This window comes from Heloderma suspectum, chromosome 1 (genome assembly GCF_057233095.1).
Source record: "Heloderma suspectum isolate Gila_16-S chromosome 1, 16-S_ref, whole genome shotgun sequence".
Taxonomy (NCBI): Eukaryota; Metazoa; Chordata; class Lepidosauria; order Squamata; family Helodermatidae; genus Heloderma; species Heloderma suspectum.
Window position 1 is genome coordinate 322800066 of NC_139458.1, and position 20379 is coordinate 322820444.

General features: G+C 42.9%; 1 protein-coding gene and 1 long non-coding RNA gene across 5 annotated transcripts in view; one reads left to right on the forward strand and one right to left on the reverse strand.

Moving 5' to 3' along the window:
* Positions 1-10197, reverse strand: part of TRAF3IP2 (TRAF3 interacting protein 2) — a 30496-nt gene extending 20299 nt beyond the window's left edge. For 2 of the 3 annotated variants that reach the window (XM_084827327.1, XM_084827326.1), the window contains exon 1: positions 10060-10197. Coding sequence is in view for 1 of the 3 variants with exons in the window: in XM_084827325.1 (XP_084683451.1) it covers positions 7576-7580 (5 nt within the window). In the remaining 2 variants the exon portion in view is untranslated. Of the gene's footprint in view, positions 1-7575; positions 7623-10059 lie in introns of all 3 variants that reach the window. The other variant, XM_084827325.1, reaches the window with a different exon arrangement.
* Positions 9680-20379, forward strand: part of LOC146359425 (uncharacterized) — a 41771-nt gene continuing 31071 nt past the window's right edge. For both annotated transcript variants that reach the window (XR_014786653.1, XR_014786654.1), the window contains exon 1: positions 9680-9752. This is a non-coding gene — a long non-coding RNA (uncharacterized LOC146359425). The remainder of the gene's footprint in view (positions 9753-20379) is intronic.

Here is a 20379-nt window from a genome sequence, read left to right on the forward strand (position 1 = left end):
CTCCTCTCCAAACTGTGCACCCAAATTCCATACATTTGGTTTACCCTCACAGACAGGCATTTGGAGCCCTACAGGGGAGACAGAAAGCAACATAGGAAGCTGCCTCATACGGAGCCAGATCCTTGGTTCATCTAGTCCAGTATTGTCAACACTGACTGGCAGAAGCTCTCTGGCGTTTCAGGAAGCAGATTTTCCTACCCTACCTGGAGATGCCGGGGATCGAACCTGGGACCATCTGCATGCAAAGCAGGGGCTCAACCCCTGAGCTATGTCCCCTCCCCAAATCTTGGCAGGTGACAGATGGGGAAAGGGTTAAGCATCCTCTCCACCCACCGCTTGTCCACTCTACACCACTCCCCTCCTGAAGCAGCTTTCTCTTTAAAAAAAGGAGAGCTGTTGGGCTTTATTATGCATATTTGTGTGCAATATTTACTTAGATCCAGAGGGAGCCCTTTCACAAAAGGAAGTGTGTGTGTGTGTGTGTGTGTGTGTGTGTGTGAGAGAGAGAGAGAGAGACAGACAGACAGACAGACAGACAGACAGACAATGACACAATCAAGCACAGTGTTAGGCATGCTTAAGCCCCATATGGGCTTGTAACTGTGCCTTGGATCGTGGCCAACATATGAGGGTTTGCAAGCACAGTTAACTAGAATGTTTGCAACTCTGGCAAAGCAACTTTTGCCACAAATATTGCATACAAACATATAAAATAAAAAAAGCTATAGGGTGTATTCACCTGAAAGATTGAAAATATTTAAAATGAGATTGCAGACAAGGATAACAGCCTCTTTACTCCTGTCTTATTTATGGGATTAGTTCTACTGGATGCTGAAATGTGTTGAAAGGGAGGGAAAGGGCTCCTAAAATATTAGAGACGTGTTTTTTGTGTGTTTATTTGCCTTCCTTTGTTTCACCTTAGATGGGCGGCTTGTATAGTACATGGAAGTCCAGGAAGCAAAAGACACAAGATTGTGCAAGGGGATGTGTGCAGGGCTGACTCAGATATTTGGTCAACTTAAGTCAAGTGAAATTTCTCCCCCCCCCCCCCCGCCCCATTTGTCATATGCTGGACAGTACAAAGAAATCAGGGAGAAGCAGATGAACGTTGCAAAGCTCACACATTAACAGAGCAATCTTCTGGGGATGGGTGAGGGAAAATCCTTGGTAGAAGAACCACCAAACCCAAACTCCTACTGTGCCAACTAAAGTAAAAGGAGGAGGAGCTTTCCCTTCACCACTTTCCCCCATTTTGGGTTATTTTTCTTATTCCAACGGGAGGGAAATTCACTATGCCATCTTCAGGGCTGGTGTAGCTTTCCACCTGTTCTGGAGACTTTTTGAGGGAATCAGGGGGTGTTAGATTTGGCAGATACAAAGCCTCCCTCAGTCCTCTCCTGCCATGCCCATGGAACACACCCTATTTGCCCTTACCATCCGCAGGGCAGCTACAGCAGCAGAAAGCTCCACTGTCATCCAGGGAGGACCTCTGCAGGTGAACTTCCCTTACTGCCACAAAGAGGGAGGTTTGCCATATCTTAGGAACCCTGGGGCATCCTCCTAGGGACCATAGGATTGGTTCCCTAAATTGCATTTTAATCTCCCCCCATTATCCTTTCACACATTACAATCATCACAGCCCTTTACTCATGATTAAGAATAATTAACATCTATCCTGCCATACATACAGACGATCATGCCATCAGAAACACATGGCATTATCTAATCTTTACTGTGTTTGTTCTCAAAATATTGATACTCCCTAACATATTGACTATACAGACACCAGGGAATCCATAATCAACAAAGAGATAAAAACAAGCAATTCCCTAAATAAAGCTGGAACAGAACAGGTCAGAACTGCCACGTTATAAATAAAATTGTTATATGAGTGGGATGCATTAGAGGCACTTGTGAACAATATTTTAAATATTTTAAAATAAGCCCTTATATTATGAACATTTTATTAACCATTTCCCATGGACTAACCAACGACAACAAAATCAAAATAGTAGATATCAAGGCATCCAAACCAACCAAATTCACACACCACAAAGACCTAGACCAGTGGTAGGCCTCATGCGCCACCTGGTTGCATGCGCCTCCTGTCCATTTTTATGGCCCCTGCCACCCCTCAAGTCACTACTGTCAAATAGCTGCAGCTCAGCAGCAAAAAAAGCTGCCTTTTCACTTTTAAACAGGCGTGCACATGCTTTAATGCAAATTCAGGCTCCTCCAGGGCTCCTGGGAGTGTGATTATCCTTTAAAACAAGGTGTGCATCTTGTTTTAAAAAGTAGTTTTGCCACCACCGAATTTTGGGAGCAACTTGGTAGCAGTGGGGTGTGACCTGCTGTGGGTTCCAGGGGTGTGAAAATGGCTCCCGGACCCACTGAAATTGTCCACTCCTGGCCTACATGGAAATGATGCAGTGCCACACAAAGCTTTTAAAGATTCCACTTTCCAGTGCTCGTTCTAGCTAGACAAAAAACAGCTCTGTGGGAGAATAGCCCAGAATACCTAGTTCTGAGGCAACCCAATGTATGTTTTGGGGTTTTTTCACTAATTCATCAACTGCCTGGATCAGGAATATGGATATGGATTCTTCAGAGGCTTCATGGCTCACTATTTTCCCCAACTAATCTTCTGTGACTTCGCAGTTAGTTGTGTTGGATGCATTAGAACAGTGCATTCCGGGCTATGATTTGTCTTTGGATGATTTGTCTTTTTGGGGTTCACCAAATGATTGTCCATCTAGTCCTATGTGGCATGTCAGTTTAGGGATCTTTTAGAGTAGGCCTGCAGAGAAACAGTAACTCCACCAAAAATTCATGAAGCTGACAAAGCAATTTGAGGTTAAACAGTTTCATAGAATTGTACCCACCCTCACAACTTTGTCCTGAACTTTGTTTCACTGAATCATCTTGCCGGTTTATCAACATGTTTACTTGAGAGTAAGTCCCACTGAACACAGTGGGCCTTACTTCTGACCTTGCATAGGACTGGACTATTAATCTCAGATTCCCCTGTCCCCCAACCCCACAAAAAAGACTGCACGGGAAGTCTTCAGAACAACCCATTCAAGACTGGGTTTTTTGCTGAACTGTTTACTTCCTTGAATGGCTACAGGAATGTGACGTTTTTGGCATTTTTCTTAAAAATACGTTCTGGCTGGCAAGGAGTTAATAAAATGTTCATAATGCAAGGGTCTCATTTCTGAAATATTTTTCTTGAGTGTCTTCAACACATCCCACTGCTGTTTGACAACAATTTTATTTATACAATTGCAGTTCTGGCCTGTTCCATTCTGGCTTTTACATCCTCCAAAACAGAAGGCTTTTTTTTTTTAAGGGAATCACTACACAAGTAATAAAAAAATCCCCTGCTTCATCCTTTAAAAAATATTATTAGTTTGGCACTCTCCTTTATGATGCTATACTCCAGAACCAAGTTAATACACATAAAGAAGAACCGAGTTTAAGTTAGGGCAGAATATCCACCCATCATCCTCTCCAGTTGTGGGTGGGGAGGGATTGTAATAGAAAAGAAGTATAGGAAAATGGGGGATTGGTGGTAGATAGAGAACTGGGAAATGTATGGAATTTAGTGTGGGAGAGAGATTTGAAGATGAGAAGGGAAGTGTAAGAAAAGGGGTTTGTGGTAGATGGTGTTGACAAGGTACAAAAAGTAGGTGGGGGGGCATTTTAGGGCAGATGAAATAATGAGTGGGGAATATCTAGAAAGGATAGGCAGCTGGGGAGTTTTGGAAATGATTTAGTTACTCTAGAAACCTGGGAGTGGAGCTCTCTTAATTTTACAAATAGCTGTATTTGTAAGGTGATCTTACAGCTTACAAATAGCTGATCTTCTGCCATTACGATGCTATTTGCATTTAAAAAAAGTCATAAAAAATATCTTCCCTGACTAACCACCATTTTGGACTCTTGTCTTGATTGGCAGTCAGGAAGGAGGAACTGTTGTAGCTCTTATATGACTCCAGGCAACTGAAAAGGCAGATGTTGTTGTTGTTGTTCAGTCGTTTCCGACTCTTCATGACCCCATGGACCATAGCACGCCAGGCCTTCCTGTCCTGCGCTCTCTCCCGGAGCGTGCTCAAGTTCATATTCATTGCATCCGTGATGCTATCTAGCCATCTCATCCTCTGCCGTCCCCTTCTCCTTTGGCCTTCAGTCTTTCCCAGCATCAGGGTCTTTTCCAGGGAGTTTTCTCTTCGCATTAGGTGGCCAAAATATTGGAGCTTCAGCTTCATTATCTGTCCTTCCAATGAGCAGTCAGGGTTGATTTCCTTTAGGATGGACTGATTTGACCTCCTTGCAGTCCAGGGGACTCGTAAGAGTCTTCTCCAGCACCACAGTTCGAAAGCATCAATTCTTCGGCGCTCAGCCTTCCTTATAGTCCAGCTCTCACAGCCATACATTACTACTGGGAAAACCATAGCTTTAATTAGACGGACCTTTGTCGGCAAGGTGATGTCTCTGCTTCTTACTATGCTGTCTAGGTTGGCCATAGCTTTCCTCCCAAGGAGCAAGCGTCTTTTAATTTCATGGCTACAGTCACCGTCTGCGGTGATCTTGGAGCCCAAGAAAGTAAAATCTGTCACTGCTTCCATTTCTTCCCCTTCTATATGCCAGGAAGTGATAGGGCCAGATGCCATGATCTTAGTTTTTTTAATGTTGAGTTTCAAACCAGCTTTTGCACTCTCCTCTTTCACCCTCAACAAGAGGCTCTTGAGATCCTCTTCGCTTTCTGCCATTAGGGTGGTATCGTCTGCATATCGGAGGTTGTTGATAATTCTCCCGGCAATCTTAATTCCGATCTCTGATTCATCCAACCCGGCATTTCTCATGATGTACTCTGCATATAAGTTAAATAAGCAGGGTGACAATATGCAGCCTTGTCGTACTCCTTTCCCAATTTTGAACCAATCGGTTGTTCCATCTCTGGTTCTTACTGTTGCTTCTTGACCCTCGTACAGGTTTCTCAGGAGACAGGTAAGGTGGTCTGGTACTCCCATCACTTTAAGAATTTGCCACAGTTTGTTGTGATCCACACAATCAAAGGCTTTAGCGTAGTCAATGAAGCAGAAATAGACGTTTTTCTGGAATTCTCTTGCTTTCTCCATGATGCAGCGAATGTTGGCGATCTAGTTCCTCTGCCTCTTCGAAACCCAGCTTGTACTTCCGGTAGTTCTCGGTTCGCATACTGCTGAAGCCTAGCTTGTAGGATTTTGAGCATCACCTTGCTGGCATGTGAAATGAGCGCAATTGTGCAGTAGTTTGAACACTCTTTGGCGTTGCCCTTCTTTGGAATTGGAATGTAAACTGACCTTTTCCAGTCTTGTGGCCACTGCTGAGTGTTCCAAATTTGTTGGCATATTGAGTGCAGCACTTTAACAGCATCATCTTTTAGGATTTTAAATAGCTCGGCTGGAATACTGTCATCTCCGCTAGCTTTGTTGTTACTAATGCTTCCTAAGGCCCGCTTGACTTCACTCTCGAGGATGTCCGGCTCAAGTTCAGTGACCGCACTATCATGGCTATCAGGGACATTCAGATCTTTCCTGCATAGTTCTTCTGTGTATTCTTGCCACCTCTTCTGAATCTCATCTGCTTCTGTTAGGTCCCTGCCTTCTTTGTCCTTTATCATGCCCGTCTTTGCATAAAACGTTCCCTTGAGATCTCTGATTTTCTTGAAGAGATCTCTAGTCTTTCCCATTCTGTTGTTTTCCTCCATTTCTTTGCATTGTTCATTTAAGAAGGCCTTCTTGTCTCTCCTTGCTATTCTCTGGAACTCTGCATTCAGTTGGATATCTCTTCCCCTTTCTCCCTTGCTTTTTGCTTCCCTTCTTTCCTCAGCTACTTGTAAAGCCTCATCAGACAGCCACTTTGCTGTCTTGCTTTTCTTTTTCTTTGGGATGGATTGAGTTGCTGCCTCCTGAACAATGTTATGGACCTCCATCCATAGTTCCTCAGGCACTCTGTCTATCAGGTTTAATCCCTTAAATCTATTAATCACCTCCACTGTATATTCATAAGGGATATGATTTAGGTCATACCTGAATGGTTTAGTGGTTTTCCCTACGTTCTTCAATTTAAGCCGAAATTTTGGAAGAAGCAGCTCGTGATCTGAGCCACAGTCAGCTCCAGGTCTTGTTTTGACTGACTGACTGTATAGAGCTTCTCCATCTTTGGCTGCAAAGGACATAATCCATCTGATTTCGATATTGACCATCTGGTGATGTCCATGTGTAGAGTTGCCTCTTGTGCTGTCGGAAAAGAGTGTTTGCTATGATCAGCGTGTTCCCTTGGCAAAACTCTATTAGCCTTTGTCCTGCTTCATTTTGTACACCAAGGCCACGCTTGCCTGTTATCCTGGTGATTTCTTGACTTCCTACTTTAGCATTCCAATCCCCTATGATGAAAAGGTCATCTTTTTTTGGTGTTAGTTCTAGAAGGTGTTGTAGGTCTTCATAGAACCGATCAACCTCAGCTTCTTCGGCCTCAGTGGTTGGGGCATAGACTTGAATTACTGTGATGTTGAATGGTTTGCCTTGGATTCGTACTGAGATCATTCTATCATTTTTAAGATTGTACCCCAGTACTGCTTTTCCCACCCTTTTGTTGACTATGAGTGCTACTCCATTTCTTCTAAGGGATTCTTGCCCATGTACTTGCGTGAATATGATGCTGTCCCTTAATTGCTTGTGTGGCCTTATAATAGAGCTGGTTCTGGTGTATGGTTAAAATACCACAAGTTTCACTGCCCATCACTATCTAAAAATCAGTGACTTTCAGTTCAAGTGTGCATCTCTCCAACTGAGAAAGTAAACCCATAAAGTTATATCTCTTGAGGGCTGAACTAGACATGCCATAAAAGTTCCATGTTTGGAGCATCCAGCTTCTGTTGCTTTCTAGAAAAAGCAGCTGTGGGGCAGGGCCTGATGTGGCTTGGACCGTTGTACAGGAAGGGGAGGGGTCTAACACTTTGCCTTTGCACTGTAGCTCCAGGCCAAATCATTCTCTCTCCCAAAGCTACAGTTGCCATGGAGGGAAAAATGCACTTAAGCTCCTGATGAGTGAGTGTTTCTCCATTCTGACCTGTGCAGCTCTCTGGTCCAAAAATATATGCTTTTAATTTGAGGAAGCGCATGTTCTTCATGGTTAATTTTCTTGCCAAGTTTGGAAGAAGAATATGTTCCAGTAGCACTGATTTGATGTGTTCCTTCAAGCCTCACTCATCCTGCAATTTTATACAGGGAAAAGTTCAGTATCAACTGAAACTAACCCTATTTAATTTCTTCAGTTTTTGCACTGAGAACTGTCCAAAGTCCAGCAGATTTCAAGTGTAGTAATGTATTTGTCTCTGGAGGAACTTATACAGAAGTGATGAAAATTCACTCCTAAATGAAGTATCACAGGAAATATGCTGACTGGGTCAGAAGACTATCACACCCCCTCTGCATGTTCCACCTCTTAAAATATCCAGTGGAACCTCATCCTTGCCCAGACGGTTTCAGTACTGAAAAAAAGATACAGAAAGAATACGTTTCTCCTTACTCCATTCTCTGCTTTCTTTTCCCTGAGCCAGCTTCCAATTCTTCAACCTTTGCAGAATTCAACAAAAATGAATGTAGTATATATATATAACAGTTAGCATTCATTTACAGCAGCCTTCCCCAACCTGGTACCCTCCAGATGTTTTATACTTTAATTCACATCATCCCCAGCTAATATAGCCAATGGTCAAGACTGCTGGGAGTTGTAGTCCATGATTTACAGACTGCACAGGTATCTGATTTACAGAGTACTCAGGTTCCAGAGCAATGGCTTCTACTGAAATGTAACCTTAAACATTACTGTTAGTATTTACATATTTGAGTACCCTTCTCAGTTGTAAAATCTGTAAAGTTTGAACAAGAAAACAAAATTATGTCCTATTATTTAAGAACCCTTCTGCTTCTTTGCCCTTCCCTTGTCTGAAGTACAAAGTTGCACAACACAGATTCCTTCTGCAAATAATCTTGGCGGTCTTCAGTGAGCTATTTGGCAGGAAACTCAGTCTCTTGTGAACAGCAGGCACTTCCAAATCTAACTTGCAAAAGGCCCAGATGTTGACTCACGACTTCCATTTGGCCTGTCAATGTAGCTGAAGGAAGATGAAGCACTAGATGTGGGGGAAGGACCAGTTTCTTCTCCGCTAAAACCACGACGCACAGAAACATTCATAACTACATGATTGTGTTAATGGATAATGAACAGCACCCAGTCAGCCTTTTACAGGAGAGGATGAATAGAAAAAGATGCGGATGCTCTGTTTGGCTAATTTATCCTGGATGGGGCCATACCAACAGTTCAAATTCACAACCAAGTAAGTTCAGGATTCAAGAAAGCTCACATCTAACCCTTCTGCTCAAACCCAACTGTTATATTTCTTAATACAGTCGTTCTTAGCCCTTTTGAAATCTGTATAGTTTCCCCATTTAAAGCCTTCTGTCAGCATATGAGATCTCCAAAGAACAAATCTGACTAAACTAGCCTGCTTTTGATTAAACCTTTTTTGACAGCAGAGAGAAAGAACATGCAGTGAAGAATGGTGTACTAGGTAAATTCCAGCTTCAAAGGCCTTCAGTTTCAGGCCATTTAATACTACTAAGAGAGAGGCCCATAGCTAGGATACACCCAAACTGTGAAAATTACAGTTGCTTTTATATATTTTCATCAGAAATGTTTTTTTAAACTTAATATTACTAGAAAATGACTCCCATGGAGTTTATTTACTTATTTCAAGTTCCAAAATATTAAAGCATCTTTGATTACAAAAAATAAATATATGAAATAGTAAAATCAGACTAAAATATTAAGGTAAAAATGTAATGCAGCACTAAAATTATGATAAAACATTTTTTGTTAAAATAGTAGAAATCAAACAGTGCCCAATGGAATAAAAAAGTTTTCAGAATCCATATAAAGTCAGTGAGAAAGGAAGCATGCCAGATCTCCCTGGGCAGAAAATTCCACAACTAGGGCACCACCACTGAGAAAGGCCTGCCCCTGATACCAACCAATCAAATATCCAGTAGAGACAGGCCAGGCAGCAGGGCTTCCAAGGCTGATCTTAAGACTTCAGCAGGTTTATATGGGTTCTTAAGACAACCTGGCCCAAAGCTATTCAGTGGGATTTACTTTCCAGTTAACATACTTAGCCTTAACTTCCTTTTTAATTTCACCTGACTAAGAATTCTGTGTAACTCAAAAGCTTGCACACTTCATTGATCCATAAAAGCAGTATCTACCTATTTAGCTTTTCTAATAATCCTCAAGTATTGTATTTTCATTGTTGATTGCAGCAATGTCACTAAACTTTCAGGAAGATACTATGATTTCAATATCTCTTTTGAGTGGTAGTAATTCAAGGCAACATCAGCATCCATATGTTGCTGTATGCACATCCACACACAGCAAAATGTGTGTGTGAGTGAGAGAGGAAGCGTTTGACACTAGCCACATCTGTGAAGACAGCTGTACATTTGAGTAAACACACTGGCAGTGCAATCCCTATACATGTCTACTCCCAGGTAAGTGGGTATAGGACTGTAGCGTTAATGTGATTGGTGCCCTCCAGATGTGTTGGACTACAATTCCCAGCATTCATAGGGTGCCAGGTTGGGGAAGGCTGGTATCAGATAGAAGGAGAAGCACAGAAGCCCCAGCCAAGGTCTTGTGATCTACGACAGGTAAGGATCCGCTGGAGCTAGGCCTCTTATTGGCATGTTTCTGACAATAACGCAGATATACTGGATAACAGAATCACACGTCGTACATTTCCAAAATATCTGGCCTTCCCACTAATAATCTGATATAACTGCATGCGAAGCGGTGGCCAAGCTCTTAAACGCAACCATTTTGCTACCCGAGAGAATTCGCAATCCACAAAGGAAACACCCAGGCAGAAAGAGGCGGAACAACCACGAGAAAGTGGGTCAACAGTAAGTCGGGAACAGGGTTAGGGGGAGCAGGGCGGAAGGGCACCGCGGAGCTTACCAAAGACCCCCCACAGAATGACCAGGGAGGCCGAGAAACCCAGCCGGGCTGTTCTCGTCTGCCCTGCCCTTCGCTCCCGGAGCGGTCACTCCGCTTTGGGGGCCGCCTCTTCTCCGTTCCCCTGCTAGGTAAGGCACTGAGCAGGCTCGGCCTGTACCAGGAAGTGGAGCTCTTTATGCAAATCTCACCACACGCGAGCGGGACGCCTCGCTTGGAAAAGCCCGCGGGGCGAAGGGGACGGCGGGCGGCGGCCAGAGCCAGCCAGCCAGCCGTCGAGAAGAGAGGAGAAGGGAGCTGGGGACTGCCTGGGGAGGTTCTCGGAGAGCGAAGCGGCGGCGGCGGCGGCGTCTGCCAGCCATGGGAGCAGGGGGAGAGGTCTACTTTGATTTTTTCTCAGAGAGAAGGTATGGAAAAAAAAGGCCTCCCCTTTGGAACGCCTGGCAGAATAGCAGAAGTCCAGCAGGTACATCAGATAACATTAGGGTCGCTCCTGCTTGCTGTGTGATTCCAGAACAACACCACGAAGGCTTTCAGGGTAGCGTCTGACCAGCGGAGGCTCGTGGCCCCGAGTTCGGCGGGGTTGTGATTCCATTCTGGGTTTCAGTCAGAGCTCTCAAGCCGCTATGCGAGGTGCTGGACCTATTTGGGGGGTAGGGTTCAGCACCTTGGATAGCGCCTTTAGAGTTCTGGCTGGTTCTGATGGAAACCCAGAATGGGTACACAGCCCCACTGAAATCGGAACCACCGCCCTCCACTGGATCTGACGGATGTTTATTCTCTCTTTCAAGGCTGCAGTATACATGAATGGGTGCGATTTGGAAAGTTGCAGTATGTGCTCATGAAAGAGTGTCATTAAAAATCTAAAGCAGATGTGAGGAACTTTTGGGCATCCAGATGTTGTTGGACTCCAGCTCCTGTCAGCCCAAGCCAGCATGAAAAATGGTCAGGGATGATGGAGATTGGAGTCCAACATCTGGGGCCACAGATTCTCCTGTGCACTTTCCCCTGCTGCAAAGCATTTGATACCATATGTACCTGATTTTCTCCCATATATAGCTTATAAATGTTCTAAGCAATTTGTCTTATACATCTTTTAATGTAATTCTAAAATGTAAAATTCAACACAACAACCTGGAGTTAGCGTTGCCAGTCTTGGAAAGCCTTTTAAAGCTAAGCAGGCAGATGTTGATTCAGTACATACCCCACCTCACCCCTCAAATTGCAGCATCATTACAAGAGCATCCCTACGGATACCATCAGATAGTATTCATCCCTGCCTGAAGATGCACAGCAACCAGAAAATTAAAACTTTGAAAGGGAGCAGTAATTGAATCAGCTTCAAGATTTGAGTGTGTGTTTAATCATGGAGCACACATCCCATCCAACATTTTGTCCTTTTTAAGAAATGTACAAATGACCACAGCCAGCAAAGGATTCTGTTCTTCTAACCTGATTTTTAACAACCAGGACGGCCATACATGGGTCCAACCTACAATTTGTTGTTTGGATGTTGTCAAGCATGGCTCCCACACAGAGGGACAATCAATAGTTATTGAAAAGGACTCTCCTGTATTTTTTCTATCCTTCTTCTGTCTCTTTTGAAATCTCAGAAAATGCCACTCTTGTGGGAGAAAGAACAGAACGGTAGTGGAGTTGCTAGAGGTGTAGCTCCTCTTCACACTACTTCTCCATCATTTTGAAGACTTGTGGTTCTGACATGTGCAATGAGCTATCTGATGCTGAGCCGATCACCTTCATTATTACATTTCAAATCAATGCCATTTTATCAGTGTGCTTTTTTTTTAAGCACTCCTTTAATTTGCACTGAAACACTTTTCCACCTGTTTTTTTTTAATGAAAAGATTTCTGCAGTAGAGTTTAAATGAAATGCAATAGGATTTAAATGAAAGTGTTCTAATGCAAATATATCTGCTGTGCCTGCCTAATGTGAGATTGGCAGCCACACGCAAGAGGACCTTTTCCTTTGCTGCCCCTCAGTTGTGGAATGACCTGCCAGTTGAAATGTGCCTGCAGACCTCATTGAAGGTTGTTAAGCAGGAATTAAGGACTTAAAGAATTAAAGCAGGAATTACGCCAGCAGGCCTTCCTTTTTTAGAACCCTCATTCTTCGTTGTTGACTTTTATATACTGTTTTTATGCTGTGTTGTTTTTATTATTGGCTTTTTTGTTAAATTGTTTTTTACTTTGTATACCACCTAGAGTATCTGTATATAGGCAAAGTATAAATTGAATAAATAAATAAATAAATAATAAAATTACACACACACACACACACACACACACACCTTGCTGCCTTTCCAGTTGGTGTCTTTTTAGCAGGGTGATCCCCCTGCACTGTTCTTTTAATTGGCATTAAAACACTTTTCACTTGCATTTGAAAAGTTGTTAAAGTAATCACATCAAATGGAAAGCCCCGCGCTGTTTAAATGTTATGGTCAGGTGAATTATTCCTACCCTGCCCACAGGGCTGTCATGCCCACTGGTAGAGACAGAACCTAATGGGATATACCACTCAAAAACATGCTATACCCCACAAAGTGTGGAAAGTCAATTGCGATTTTACCTTTAGCTTAAAGTGAAAGAGAAATGAACATGGGGTGCTTGAAGCTGCCACTCTGGAATCGCCCCATTACAATAGATTTTCTTTTGAATCTGCACAGCCCCCAGGCCACCTTTCACACTGTTCCAGAGGCTCTCACAAACTTCCAGAGCAGCTTTCCAGGAGGTACAGAGAGCTGTAAAGGGAAGGGGACATTCGTGACAATTGTGCCCCCACCTTCCTCCAGTGGGACTGTCCCAAGAGCTGGATTCCACTCATGGCAACCCAATGTGTGCAATGAAACCCTGATCTTTTTTCTTTTTTTTTTTAAATAAAAAGCAACTTCAGTAGGCTGCAATTTTGAGCAGTGTAGTGGAGGGGGAAAGGGTACTGAATACTTTCCCTGCCATCCAAATTGTTCCTCCCCTCTGCCCCCCTCCCGCTGGTTCTCTCCTTCATGGGCTTCCATATCTGGAGGCATGGGCCCTGCACCAGTTTGCTCCAGAAAATCACCACTCTTGCTGCTATTTGTTCCCAAAGGTACCATTTGCCCATAGGGCAAAATTAAGGAAGAAATTTAGATCATGGAAAGTTTTTAATTCCTACCATATACCATCAACCTGATCTGATTTAGCCCTCCCCTTCCAATATGGCTCCCTTTAAGTCTTTGTAAAAACGTGAGCTCTCCAAGCTCCATAAATCTACCAGTGTGTCAGGAGCGCCCTAGCTGCCTCTTACAGTCCCCTCCAATAGCCAACTCAAGACACAGATGATGAGGATTCTTTCCAAGGCTTTATTCCTTTATTACTTAATGACTCTTACAGATACTAATCACTAGCAACTAAGCAAGGAACTGTCAGGAGCGCCCTAGCTGTCTCTTGCAGTCCGCTCCAATAGCCAACTCAGGACACAGACGACGAGGATTCTTTCCAAGGCTTTATTACTTTATTACTTTATGACTCTTATAGAAACTAATAACTAGCGACTAAGCAAGGAACTGCACTGAGGATAGATAGCAGAGTAGCCTAAGCTCCAGGTAAGGCAGTTGGTCCCCGTTTGAAGGAGAAGTGCAGGAAGACTCTAAACTTATGGGCTATGGAGAGATCCTCCCTTTCCCTTGGGTCCTCAGGATGCGACTGTTGTTTTAGCGCCAAATGAGCGGAGCGCCTCCTTTCGGCGCCTTCCATCTGTCGTCGCTCCCTGCGTCTGCACCGAGCGTCCAGCAAGCCCCCCTCCAGCGCAATCTCACTGCCAGGGTCACTATCTATCCCAGGAATGCTGGCAGGAGGAATCTCTGCCAGCTGCTGTGCCTGTAAGGGATGACCAAGCGCCTCTCCCACGGATTGCTGTTCTTCCTCAGAATCAGAACTGCTCTGGGGCTCTATGGGCTCAGTTTCCACCCTGACACAGTGTCTCCTTTAGTTTGGCACTGAGTCTGAAGGGCATTTTTCTTTATTATTTAAATAACATTTTGTCCCTGCTGTGTTACTATAATAGGGAGAGATCCCCCTTTCTCTTAATAACAAGTAGAGAGTTTTGGCTTATTAAACTATGGCTTATCTCACATTTAATTCAATATCCTACCAAATGCACCTATTGTGAAGTTCTTGTGATATGCAAATCTACATAATATATAGCCATTATTTGATTAAATCAATTAAAAGTCAGATGATTAATGAATTTTTTAAAAAACGAATCAGTGAAAGGGTGTCAAAAAAAGAGCAAACATGGCTCTAGGAATATGAGCAAAGCGTTCATTCTCCGTTTCGAAGAATATTTGTTCCTGTTTGCCAGCAGAATAGGAGAAGGGAGAGTTGAAATCTAACACAAAAGCTCCACATTTCGGAGCCTAATTACTATGCCTAAGCATATTACCTATTATTTGAGTGAAATGTAATTGTTACATTTATGTATATTACCACACTATGGGTTGGATCTAGACAAAGTTAGTTGAACTTAGGTTCTTTTGAAATCAGTGAAGCAAGTTACTCATGCCTTGACTTAACCAATGGGCAGAGCAATTCTAAGTAGGATGGTGGGGGAATGAAGTAACCACTGACAAATATATAAACTAATATATGTATTTTGGGCGATATTTGCAGGCACCTAACAGGGCAGGGAAAAAGAAACACATTTGTTGCTTGAAATCAGGAGGCAGCCCTTCAGAGATACTTTGTGGTTTGTTTCAATCTTTCATAATAATATTTCCAAGGTCAGTAAGGGAGCAATCCTATGGCCACTAGATGCTGTCTAGAGGGCCATAGGATATGCTCATTTCCAGGAACCGACCTTGGACCCAGCGCTCTGAAGTCGGTTCCCGGAAAACTGACCTTCCCCCACGTCCGCGCTGCCTTGGAGGCAGCACAGAGAAGCCCTGTCCTCCACCCTTGGAAGAGCAGAGTGGAGCAACTGAAAAGTGGCATTCCGGGGGGGCGTTCCAGGGTGGGGAGAGTGGAGCTGCGCGTACAACACATCCAAGGTGTCGTACGGCAGCTTCCTCTCCTGGTCGGCCCCCTGCGGCTAGACAGCTGAAAATGGCTGTCTAGCAAAAAATAGCAGGGCAGGAGAGGTACGGAGGGAACAATCCCCCCCGGTGCCTCTCCTGCCTTGCTTTGGATAGGCAGTCGCCTCTGAGGTCAGAGGCGGCCACCTATCTTGATAGGATTGTGCCCTAAAGCAGGTGTTTCATACAGGACATGGAGAGAAGAACTTAACTCTGGCACCAGGATTCAAGTCACACTCTGCCAGAAACTTATTGGGCGGCTTTGAGCAAGTCACTACTTATCAAACTCAGTTCTCCCATGTATAAAATTGGAATTACAATGACCTACCTAGCAGTATTATTGTAAGGACAAACCCATGGTTACATAACACTCTGCAAATTTGGGTTTCAGTCCTAAGCATGCTTACTAGGGAGTAAGTCCCACTGAACTCAGTGGGTTTTATTAGTGAGTAAACAGCTGAGGATTGCACTGCACAATGCTATGAAATACTACCACAATGCTATGAAATACTACTACTACTACTGCAAATCACTTTTAAAGTTCCACTTATTTCAGTGGGGAAGAGAGATAAGCTTATCTCTTCTTTTGAAAAAAATATCTGTATTTCCAGTTTGGATTGCAGGGCTAAAATGCTGTTAGGTTTTTTGCAAACCTGACATGTTTATTTCCCAGGCAATTTCTCTAACAACAAAAATAAGGATAATATACAAGGCAGCATTCTCACTGTGAACTGACAGCTGTCTACTGGTGTGGTATTGTGGTAGGTGAATTGCATGTTGGGAGTTATAGTAGAGGCATGGAAAGAAGTGGGGAGGAAGAGGAAGTGAAAGGGAGGAGTCAGGAGGACTGGAGAGGGAGACTTGAATGTCAGTTTTGAGAAAAGGCCTAGTGAAGGCCTAGAATAAAGAAGCATTCAAGTAGCTGTCTCTGGTGTCTTGGGAGTCTTGCAATGCAACAACTTGGGGACGAAGGTGGTATGGCTCTTCTACCTTTGACTCCACCATCACCTTTCCTCCAAACCCTGGGTGAGCCAGTGATTCTATTCTTGAAATAGAATGTTTGAGACCTCTGTGCTGGCTATTCATGATAAGGAACTTCCAGATGCAAGGAAGCATGCGTTACTCATCCATTGCTTGGGAGCAGAAGTGCAGAGAATCTTCTATAATTTACCTGTTGTGGATGATAAATATGAGACAGCTTTGGCTGCTTTAAGAAACTTTTTTGTGCCTAAAGTTAATATTATGACAGAACACTATACATTTCACTAGCGGGGACAGAAACAAGGAGAAACTACAGATCAATATATTGCTGCTTTGAGGGAAATGGTTGTTACTTGTAATTTTGGAGAGATGGCAGAGGAAATGATTCAGGATCAGTTGGTAGAGAAGACAGTGATGTCCCACATCAGGGAACACCTCTTGCTAGAAACTGATCTTACCTTGCAGAAAGCCATGACAATCGCCAACCAGATAGAAACTGCAGTGGCAGAAGCAAAGCTAATGGATTAAGGCACGATAGAACCAGTACAGGTTGTGCAGCCTTTCAAAGAAAAATCCTGAGGTCTATGGACAAGTTTAAAGATGGTACAAATAAGTGCCCTCAAAATGTGCACAGACAGTATGCTATCGTTGTGGATCAACACAACATACAGCAAATTATGATAACTGCCCTGCAAGGGAGGCTCAGTACAGACAGTGCAAAAGGAAAGGACATTTTGCTAGGGTATGCCGGAGTGCCCAGTCTCAACAGTCTATAAGTGATGTTGCTGTACCAGAAGTTACTGCTTTAAGTCTGGAAGACCTTGCTGAAGCTACTATATTGGATAGAATGACATGCGTTGTTACAGCGTGTGTCCCTATAGTAAGGAAGTCCCAGGACATTGAGTTGATGTTAGATACAGGCTCTGGAGTCTCCATACTGCCCAAGTCTATTTATATACAGTACCTCAGTAGCTCTCCACTTACAGCATCTAAACTGCATCTCATAAGTTACTGAAGCTGATACACACCCAATTTCAGTTCTTGGGTGTGTATCAGCAAAAGTAGCATTTGAGACAAATTGTGTGGCAGCTGAGTTCTACATCGTACCAGAGGGAACTCCCATCCTGGACAGAGACCTTTTTGTTACACTGCCCATGCAAGTACTTAATGGGCCTATCACCCCAATACCACCCAACAATACTACAGTTCATACTTCGCTTGCGACTATAATAGCTCACAGCACAGAAGGAGAATTAAGCTGTGCAAAGGGCTTCATTCACAAAGTTGAAATTAGACACAATGTGAGGCCGGTACAACAGAAACTATGCCTGTTACCATTTGCTGTGAGAGATGCTGTATCCCAGGAACTTAAAAATTAGTGCAGAATGACATCATTGAGGCTATTGATTCTTCTGAGTGGGTTTCCCCAATTGTTGTGATTACAAAGAAGGCAGGAAATATCTGTCTTTGTGTGGACTTGAGGGAGCCAAAGAAGGCCGTGGTAGTTGATAGCCACCCACCCCCTCACATAGAAGAAATCTTTACTGAACTGCAGAGAGCTGGATTATTCTCTACCCTTGACCTACAAAGTGCTTATCATCAAGTCTTATTACATGAGGACAGTAGAGACCTCACTGGATTCATTACCCATGATGGCTTGTTTCATTTTAAACATGTCCCATATGGTTTAGCATCAGCGCCCTGTGCCTTTCAAAAGATGATGTCTCTGAATTTTAAGAATCAGCCAGGAGTTCAGTGCTATCTGGATGACATCATTGTATTTGGACAGACCCCAGCACAACATGAAAAACATCTGCAAACTGTCTTGCAATGCGTAACAGATGCAGGACTAAAGTTGAACCTTTCTAAATGTGCGTTCAGACAGAAGGAGTTACCTTTCCTTGGGCATATTATATCACAAAATGGATTAAAACCTGATCCTGACCATGTCAGGGCAGTTACAGATGCTCAACCACCTAAAGATGTCCAAACGCTGTGCTCCTCCTTAGGCCTTACGTCTTGGTATGAAAAGTTTGTGCCAGATCATGCATCTGTAGTAGAACCCCTTCATCTGTTGCTTCGTGGATCTACACCCTGGATGAGGACATCATTTGCATAAACCAGCTTTGAGACAGTGAAATCATTGATTATACATAGCCCAGCATTGCCCTTATTTGACCCAGCACTACCTACCTTGTGACTACAGATGCCTCTGACTATGGTTTTGGGGCTGTACTTACCCAAGTTCATGGAGACAAGAGTGAAACGACAGTTGCTTTTGCATCCAGAACTTCACAAGGGTCAGAAAGATCTTATTCTACAGTTGAAAAGGCGGCACTGGCATGTGTATGGGCTGCAGAGAAATGGCGGACCTATTTGTGGGGTCATGCATTCACACCGCGTACTGGTCACAATCCATTGACAACCTTGCTTACAACTAAAGGTTTGGGGAGGGCAGGAATAAGGATTACCAGATGGTCTGCTAAATTGTTGGCTTTTACATACAGGATGGAGTACATACCTGGCACTGAGAATGTTACTACAGGCTGTTTATCCTAGCTACCTCAGAAACTGAGCAAGATGAGGACACAGAGGTGATTGCTTCCATCACATCTGCTCTGACAGCTACTGTATATGTCCTGTTCTCTGCTATGAACTGATTTCTGATGCTGGGGATAAAAATCTAGGGATCTTGGTAATTGCTGAAAATCCTTTTGAAAAAATTGAGATGTGGCTATATGACATTTCTCAGTCTCTAGATCATCTGTTTATTGGAGTGTATTATAATCAGACAGGTTTTCAGTGACTGATTTTCCAAGCAAAACCTTATCTCTATTTGCCTTCATTTAATCCTGTCCCTGTAATGAAGTCCCATAAATTTTTTTTCTGATTTGTCTACCTGACAAAACCACCTAGTATACATATAAGACAACCATACAACCTTGGGTAGACATCAGCATAGTCTGGAACAGATTTTCTAGATGCCATCTTTCAAAATGGCTGCCACCAAACTTTAACTGCACATATTTGGGCTCTTAGAACACTTACAGATGTCATTCTGGTGTCGAAATGTTTGTTTTTGGGGTCAAGGAATTCAATTATAAGGTTTTTAAATTCATATGGATGTTAGATTTTACAGCAAAAAGGTCTCATGTTATTTATGAAATAAAAATTATTATAAATATGGAACATAATGTTGCGAGATTTTTTATTACATTGCAATAGTAAAGTATACAACATGAAGAATGTTGTCAGTATGATTCAAACAAAGACATACATTTAGCATATGTAAACACTTATCTTAACTTTTTTACGCATAAGTTATTATCAGGGTGGAGCGAATAAGAGTGTGACAACAGTTCCTCCTTTTAACATTGTTCTCCCCATTTATAATACTCTGTGCAAGCCACGTACTTTAAATGACAGTTGCATCTACTAGTAACGCAAGTTGTGCGTGTGCACTGTACAAGTACTTTGAAGGCATCATGTTAAGATATTGCTGATCTATCTTCAGGATCAAAATCGTCAATGGTAGCTACACTGAAGCTCTCGGTATTAAAAAGGGATTGGCAATGGTGTATTTCCATCTCCACTTGCTTGTACTGCATATTCTGCTAATTGCTGCTTTTTTTTGCAATACTTCATTGTAGCTCACTGACACTAATGCTTTGTTCATGCATGTAATTTACTCTCTGCTTTTGCACTTGTCATATATTGCATGACCTGCCGTAACGTGAAGAGGTGTCTGTTTTTTCCATGATGAAGAGAATAATATAGTATTTGGTAGATAACCTTTGCACAAACAGCCATTTTTCTTTCACTGAAGGTAGGAGCATCACATTCATCATCATCATCATCATCATCATCATCATCATCATCATCATCACCTTTTTCTGGTGGATCTTGCTCTGAGTCCTCTTCATGTCTAGGAGAAATACAGTCAGACATCAGTAGTCCCTTGTTAATGTTAAAAATGCTGATAAAACATTAACATTTCATCTGGCATCTCAGTAGCTGTCCAGTCTTCAGTTGTTCAGAATCACAGAACCTGCCTGCAAGTCCAAAATTAACTTCCTTTAAAGCTTCTCTGGTGTCCTTTCCAGCTGATCTGATGTTATCTACTTTTCATATGCATCGGACTATTTCATCAATCTCTAAATTTGCTGAAAACACCATCGAGGACTTGTTTTTATTGAAATTGTTTTTTGATCTTACAGTGCAAACTACGGGATTACCTCATGGTGAAATGGCCACACAATGTGCGTAATGTGGATCA